The sequence below is a fragment of the Cetorhinus maximus genome, chromosome 19 (genome assembly GCF_964194155.1).
Source record: "Cetorhinus maximus chromosome 19, sCetMax3.hap1.1, whole genome shotgun sequence".
In the NCBI taxonomy this organism is placed as follows: domain Eukaryota; kingdom Metazoa; phylum Chordata; class Chondrichthyes; order Lamniformes; family Cetorhinidae; genus Cetorhinus; species Cetorhinus maximus.
The window spans coordinates 93,519,858-93,528,294 of NC_135897.1; the positions used below are offsets into that span (position 1 = coordinate 93,519,858).

Consider the following 8,437-nt stretch of genomic DNA (forward strand, 5'->3'; position numbering starts at 1 on the left):
GCTAAGGATACAACCGAAGTTCACTGCTGATAATGTAATAATTTCTATTGGAAAATCGTGTGCGAATGTTGGGAGAGAAAACAATAGATTTAAGACCCTGAACAGTCTTGACAAAGTGGACATGGAAAGGATGTTTCCTCTTGGGGAGTGAGTTCAGAGCTAGGGGGCACTGTTTTAAATTTAGGGGCCACCCTTTTAGAGCAGAGATGAGGAGAATTTTTTTCTCTTGGAGGGTTGTGCAACTTGGAAATTCTCTGCCTCAGAACGCAGTGGGGATGGGGTTATTGAATATCTTTAAGATGGAGGTAGATAGATTCTTGTTAGGCAAAGGGATCAAAGCTCATTGTGGTGGGGGTGGGGGGTGGAGGGGGGGGGCGGGTGTAGATTGGAATGTGTGGAATTTGTAATACAAACAAATTGACCATGATCTTATTGAATGGCGGAGCAGGCTCGAGGGGCCGGATCGTCTTCTTCTGCTCCTAGTAAGCATGTTCGTATGGTCGTGCTGGGTTGAAATGTGAATTACTGGACAGTATCGTTCCTGCTTCCGTTTATTCCGCAAGGCTTGTAGGTAGATTGGGAGAAAAATAAAAGAAAATTATAAAATGCAAGCCATGATAAATGTTCAAGTGAAAATGATTTTTGAAGCTAATAATCACGATCCAGACGAATGAGAAACGGACTTTTAATTCTACCATTGGAGGAGGCCTCCAGCGGTAGGAGTTTTGCGAGTCATTCTGTATATGTTGACATCGCTGGCTTTGTATCTGCAAACAAGCTCAGTCTCAAAATACTGAGACAGGATCACATAACCGTTGCTGATCAATGGCCGGCCGTACGACATATTGGAGCCGAAATAAATGATGGTGTTTTCATTGCTGAGATGTAAAAGAGTATCTAGAATTAAAGGAATGTTTTCGGGAAAGCACAGGATATCCGAACCCAGGATATAGTCATAGTCTGAGGGGAAGAGGATGTGGTCACAGCCCCAGGAGAGGGCACGGATTTTGACGTGATGTTTGAAGGAGGGAGAGAGATTGAACGACACATTCCGTTCTATTTGCTTGAGCAGCTCCGGTTTGTCTGTAATGGTGACATCTCCACCTGAAACAGCAGAAAGAGAGACCCTTCTCAGTTAGTGGTATCCCTGCGACTGGGGACACATCAGAAACTTTAGTCCCGGGGAAGTACAATTATAATGTACTTCCCGCCCATTTTACCAACACTCTCGAAAGGTAACATCACAGGAAAAAAGTGTCTCTCCGGGTCTGGCCACTCCCGGTAAAGAAACGTACTAACAGGGTGCGGCGGGCTAGAAACTCTGATGCTTCGCCCTTTCAAATTAGCCATTGTAAAATCAGGTATTGGTGGCCTCATGTGGAGATAGTTCAGTTCCGGGAACAGGGGACAACATAGGAAGAGGTGCAGATTACTCAGCCTCTCGGGCATGTCATGTTGTAATATGCCTTCAAGCAATTGCACCATGACATCACTAGAAAGGAAGTATGTCATGCCATCGAGTTTTAGTTTTGTTTTTGTTTCCAGCAGAGCACACACGAATACAGGCCCGCAGCTCCGAAGTCTTCTAACTTTTTAGCCATCTACATCTGTTAACATGTGCCCGTTCTTAATAAATGAACCCATAATGAGTTTACCCAATCCTTTATGAGAGATTGGTGATTTCATATCATTATTACAACACCACATGTCTCAACATTCAATTAGATCCTATCTGATGCTTACCTTAACCTCATTTTCTGCCTTTGATCAATATCTCTTCACAATAAAAATCATTCTATCAAAATTTTCAAAGATTCAATACTCTGCCTGCACCACAGGTTTTTTGGGGAGAAAGTTTCTGATCACTATTACCCTTTGGATGGGAAAATAAACGCCTCAATATTATCACTGAAAACAGTGGCTCTAATTTTAATGTTGTGGTCTCTTGTTCTGAATTCCCTATCAAACAAAATATTTTACCTTTGTCTACATTGTCAAGGCTTTTATCAACCTTTCCACTTAAATTCAATCACCCCACACTCTTCAGAAATTAAGGTAGTACAAGACTAGTCGATGCAATCTGTCCTGATAACTTAACCCTTTTAACCCTAGTATCATTCTGGTAAATCGGCACTGAACCCCCTCAAAGGCAACTGTATTCACCTTAAAGAATGTCAACAAGGTAAATGGCATCCAAGCAGAGCTCTATATAACTGTAACATAACACACACATTTTTATTCCAACCCTTTGAGATGAAGGCCAACATTTCATTGGAGTTTTTATTAATCTGTTTGTAGACAAGCTGTTAATGATTTTGTGCTCATCACCTTAAACCTTTCCCTTGCTCCACAGTTCCTAGCTGGCAAATTTCATCAGAAGCCAGTGGTAATAGAAGTAACACTTTTCCTAGTCATACCTAGCACATAGGAAGATAGTTGTGGTTGCTGGAGGTCAAACATTTACATTCCAGGACATCATTGCAAGAATTAATCAGTGTGTTGTTCTAGGTCCAACCATATTTAGCTGCTTCATCAATGACCGTCCCACCAACATAAAGTCAGAAGTGGGGAAGTTCACTGATGATTGCACAATGTTCATCACCATTCATGACAACTCAGATACTGAAGCAGTCCATGTCCAAATGCAACAAGATCTAGACAGGATTCAGGCTTGGACTGAAATATAGCAAGTAACATTTGCACCACACAAGTGCCAGGCAATGACCACCTCCAACAACAGATAATCCAACCATGTTCCCTTGATATTCAATGACATTACCATCGCTACATCCGCCACTATCAAGGTCTTGGGGGCTACCATTGGTCAGGAACTGAACTGGACTATCCATATAAGTAGCTACAAGAGCAGGTCAGAGGCTGAGAATTCTGCAACGAGTAACTCATCTCCTGACTCCCCAAAGTCTGTCCACCATACACAACACACAAGTCAGGAGTGTGATGGTATACTCTCCACTTGCCTGGATGAGTGCAGCTCCAAAAGTACTCAAGGAGCTCGACACCATCCATAAAAAAGCACCCCACTTGATTGGCACCCACCACGACAATCATCATTCGCCCCTCCACCAATGATGCGCAGTGGCAGCAGTGTGCAGAATCTACAACATGCACTGCAGCAACACACCAGGGCTCCTTCAACAGCACCTTCCAACCCTGTGACCTCTATTCCACCTATATGGACAAGGACAGCAAATTCATGGGAACACCACCACCTGCAAGTTCCCCTCCAATTCACTCACCAGGTTGGCTTGGGAATATATCGCCAAACCTTCACTGTCACTGGGTCAAAATCCTGGAGCTCCCTCCCTAACAGCACTCTGAGTGTACCTTCACCACAAGGACTGCAGCAGTCCAAGAAGGCGGCTCACTACCGACTTCTTTGGGGCAATTAAGAATGGGTAATAAATGCTGGCTTAGTCATCGATATTTATATCCCATAAAATAATTTCAAAAAGCACAAACACCATACACACTTATGGTTGATCGTTAGTTTTATTCATGCTTCAGAAAATGATGGCTTTGTTGCTCCCATGGGTACGTGAGGTGCCTTTCACTCACCTAGAAGGGCAGTAAGAATGCTCAAAAGTCCAGTGCCTGCTCCAAGTTCAATCACTTTCTTATTCCAAAATCTGATTTTCTCTTTCTCAAAGTACTGACACAGAGCAAGAGCCTTTGAAATAAAACAACACATTCCTATGTTACAAATGCTACACAGGGATGCAGCAGCATAACAGCATCATATGAACATGTGAACATACAGACATACAAATTAGAAGCAGGAGTAGGCCAATTGGTCCTCGAGTCTGCTCCAACATTTATAACAGTATGGCTGATCTGATGTGGCCTCAACTCTGCTTTCCTGACTAATCCCTATGTCCTTTGTCTCCCTTGTCAATCAAGCATCTGTCTAACTCAGTCTTAAACAGATGAAATGACACAGCCTGCACTGCTCTCAATACAAGACAATTCCACAGATCAACAACCATCTGAAAGAAGAAAAAATTGCCATCCTTCCATCTTAAACGGGAGGGCTCTTATTTTTAGACTATGTCCCCTAGTTGTAACCTCTTCCAAAAGGGAAATATCCTCCCAGCATCCATCTTGTCAATTCCCCCCAGGATCTTTATACGTTTCATATGATCAGCTCTCATTCTTCTAACATCTAATGGATATCGGGCCAATATGTCCAACATTTCCTTCACGTTGACACCTTCACGTTTATCGATATAATGGCAGGAAACCTGCTCGATTATGCACTCATCTTGAACTGAAGACAAATGAAAAAGTTAGCGTTGCTACAATCAGGAATAAGAGATTTTTTAATGTCATATTGTGGTACTGCTGAATAACACCTTCAGCCCAGAAAAAAAATGCATCCGTGTGGAAACTCAGAAGAGAATTAAGGTTGGAGGTTTTCTTATAGAAAATAAAACCTCATTTTTCAGTGTTTCTGTTTGTTCTTTTTGATTTCTCTTCTTAATCCTATGTTTACATACCAATCGTAACTCTGCTTCCTGCACAACGATTTAAATGCAGTTGTGGATTTATGCAACTGGATGCTCTTTTTGCACCCAGTTTTGTAGTCTTCATGTCTCAGTGAGAAATCTTCAACCTGATTGGTTGAAGATGCTCCCTCTTGCTTGCTTTCCTCGCCATCTTGAAAGAGACGTTGAACGACTGCACGTCTCCCATGATAAGCCCGTGAAAAGTCTACGGGGAAACTTTATGTTAACACACAGAGCAATACTGGGACCATTAGTTAACAGCAGAGATTCAAAAGAAGTGTGACCAGACTCCTTAGTTTCTTTAAAAAAGTGAAAACGTAAGTCACACTATACCTCTACTTGTAAGGTTCCACGTGAACAGTGATTGATTAAACTCAAAGCTGCAACCCGAACAGGAACTGACTAAATAATAGGAAACAATAGGAGAACACAAGTGAGTGAGAGGGGAAAATTTAGAGTGGAGTGACTTAGGGCTCAGAACTCGGACCACTAGTGTTTGTAATTTACTGAAATGTCTTGAAACTCAAGACAACCTGACCTAATTTGCTAATGATACACGCTAAGAGTGAAAGTGGGTTTGGCGGGGGAAACTCGGGGATTGTAACATAAATTCGACAGAATATGAAGCTGCGCAGGATTGTGACTGATGAGACTTAATAAAGGTCATCATAAAGTGCTACAGTAAGGAAAGAAAAGCAGACAGCATGCATCTTTAGGGATTGCAGTGAGACAGTTCTACCGCTGTCGCCGATGCTAAAGAGGCCGACAAGCCTGAGTAGACTTCGCCCGAAAATGATCAAACAATGGAGAACAATGCACACTAAAGCCAGTTATTCTTTCAATGCACAGCCAAACGGAAGGACACATGCCAGAGAAATGTGTGAGCAAAATATGTAGTTACGATAAACAAGAAAAGGAAGCATGCTGGAGCGGTGCGGAGAAAAGCCACGAGGGTGATCCTCAGTGTTGGAGATATTTGGGATGGACGCTCCTGGGGTCACAAGATATTAATGGGATAGAAAGGGAATATTGCTAGTCACCAAATTATGAGAACAGAAGGAGTGGATGCAGGCTGACACAACCAAAATGTAATTTTAAACTTGATTTGAGGAACTTGTTCTTCATGATGTGCAATAAACTTACAGGTAAAATTGGAAAGGGTAGGCAGTTAATAAGCGAATCATTTCAGAAACAGTTGACAATTACAATAAGCGATATTAGAACTTCTATGTTTGGATGCATTGAGATGCTCCGAATGGCCTTCCTCGTTTGTACAGTAGTCATGCTACCAAGAGACATTCTTCCAGTCCTTTTTTGGGGGGCGTTTGCAGTGCAGGAATCACGTGCAGGAACTAAGAACTTCAAACATGATCGTGGTCATTCTAGGCCTCATGATAACCAGACAGTGGGAGTGTCAGACTTTTTCCCAGCTGAAAGATTGTATATGCACAAATTCCTGCAGCATTTAAAGCTTGCAAATAGTACAGGGGTACTTTGAAAGTGCAGGGATGAGGTAGGATTAATTGGATATCTCTACTAAAGAGCCAGCAATTGCACTGTAGCCCGAATAGCCTGCATCTCTGCTTTTTAAATTAATTCATGGGATGTGGGCGTCGCTGGCTAGGCCAGCATTTATTGCCCATCCCTAATTGCCGTTGAGAAGGTGATGGTGAGCTGCCTTCTTGAACAGCTGCAGTCCATGTGGTGTAGGTACACCCACGGTGCTGTTAGGCAGGGAGTTCCAGGGTTTTGACCCTGAAGGAACGGCGATATATTTCCAAGTCAGGATGGTGAGTGGCTTGGAGGGGAACCTCCAGGTGGCGGTGTTCCCATCTATCTGCTGCCCTTGTCTTTCTAGATGGTAGTGGTCGTGGGTTTGGAAGAAGCTGTCGAAGAAGCCTTGGTCGATTCTTACAGTGCACCTTGTAGATGGTACACACTGCTGCTACTGTGCGTCGGTGGTGGAGGGAGTGAATGTTTGTGGATGTGGTGCCAATCAAGCAGCTGCTTTGTCCTGGACGGTGTCAAGCTTCTTGACTGTTATAGGAGCTGCGCTCATCCAGGCAAATGGAGAGTATTCGATCACACTCCTGACTTGTGCCTTGTAGATGGTGGGCAGGGTTTGGGGAGTCAGGATGTGAGTAACTCGCCGGAGGATCTCTAGCCTCTGACCTGCATTTGTAACCACTGTCATGCTGGGTCATCCGGCGCAGGCCGAGATAGATCAGACATTCGGCAATTCTGGCGGAAGATTGTAGCAAATTCTTCAGCCTTATCTGAAGTTGTATCAGTTGTATCCATGATTCGATGAGAAACAGTTATACGAGATTATGCCTCTGTTAACTTGCCACAAGTCAATTGGGTGCATTCTAATCGACCTCTTCCCACGCCCACCTCCCGCACGAAACTGTTGGTGAATTATTTACTGTGCAAGAAACCTAACTCGTATTTTCTGACAGTTGAATGCACCTTTGGAAGACAAGTAACATGATTAATGAAGTCAGGTCATTCCTGTTCATTGGAAACTAAGCAAACTGAAGTGATCTTACAGCTTCCCAGACTGTAGTTCCAAATCCGAGATCAGATAATGGGTTCACACCAATTTCAAGATGGAAACCACACGTTTCATAGTATTCTTTCCTCGTGAAGTCATCGTCCTCTTGGATAAACTGATAAGAGACTCTTTCCATCAGTTTTGGCATCTTCGGCTCGGAATTTAGGCTGGATTACCTCGGACTCTGGTAGAACGCGGTAGACTTTGACGGGCTGCTTTGTATCGTCACTTCTTCCTTCAATGTGAAAAAAAAAAGAAATCTTTGAATTCAAACATTTGGAAACATCATTTGTTCTTTTCCGAACATCAAAGACAATCCTGTCAAAGTTTAGACACATTAATATGGCAGAGGTTCGTGTATGACGTTAAATTAAAATAGACGGTCCCAATGAGATGCCTGTCTTCACCCTCAGCAGAATCGAACCCGAGAGAACTGAGTATCGAGCGGGTCGTATAACAACTGGTGGATTTGATGCCGCTTCTCTTCCACGAAAGACCAAAACGACTTTACACCCAACTGGCTTAACTGAATAATGAAAATTAATTTTGAGTACGAGAACAGTAGAGCAGTGAGCTGACACATTTATAACATTTACAGCGTGGTAAAGTGTTACCATTCCAAAGAAACTTGTACATTTTGGTCTGAACAGGACGCTTTGTTTTGTCATAAAGAAACAAAGAAAAACATTTATCAATCAATAACAGAAATTATGTTAGGAATGAACAACTTCAAATGCTGACCTTGCTGTGCTGAAACTGATTTTCATTTTCCAGACGCTCAACTCGAAATTGTCGACCAGCAGATCCTGGCAAATCCAGAAAGCGATCACCACTAGCCAGCGGCAGAATCAGCAAAAACGTTGCACGGATTCATCCATCCAGATATTTTGACATTTCCCCGTTGCAACATCCAACTTCTTTCGTAACATTCTTCAGGATAATTTCCTCTAATCGGATATTTATTCCTTACACGAATCTCTCCCTCTGCAAAGAATGTCCTGATATGTACCCTGATGTTACACTCTGTAGTTTGAACCTCTGTCTACTGGGTTTATAACTGCAGTTTAATTGAAAATAATGTTCTGGATTATTAAACGTGAATACGAAGACCACATGGATGCCTCGTTTTCTGGTTGAAACGTCGACATTCATCTAACGTTTTACTCATATTTCACCCCTCAGTTGAAGGTCAGCCATTCCAATGTCGCCTGTATTTGAAAACCTTTCTTACTTTTTTACGACCAGAACTGGACATGTTATTCCCGATGTCGTTTGCCATAGTACAATGGAATTTGATCATTCCTTCCACTTACATGATGTACTTTTTTGACCATGAGGTTTGGAATTATTTTAGTTTGTT

The 8,437-nt window shown here is 42.6% G+C and overlaps 1 protein-coding gene across 1 annotated transcript; it reads right to left on the reverse strand.

The window, feature by feature from the left end:
* Positions 1 to 691: 691 nt before the first annotated feature.
* Positions 692 to 7,225, reverse strand: LOC144694111 (EEF1A lysine methyltransferase 3-like). The gene is made up of 3 exons (XM_078564468.1): positions 7,073 to 7,225; positions 3,577 to 3,688; positions 692 to 1,104 (listed from the first exon to the last, which is right to left on the reverse strand). The coding sequence occupies exons 1-3, from the start codon at positions 7,223 to 7,225 to the stop codon at positions 692 to 694; spliced, it is 678 nt and encodes a 225-aa protein (XP_078420594.1).
* Between the last annotated feature and the right edge of the window lie 1,212 nt (positions 7,226 to 8,437).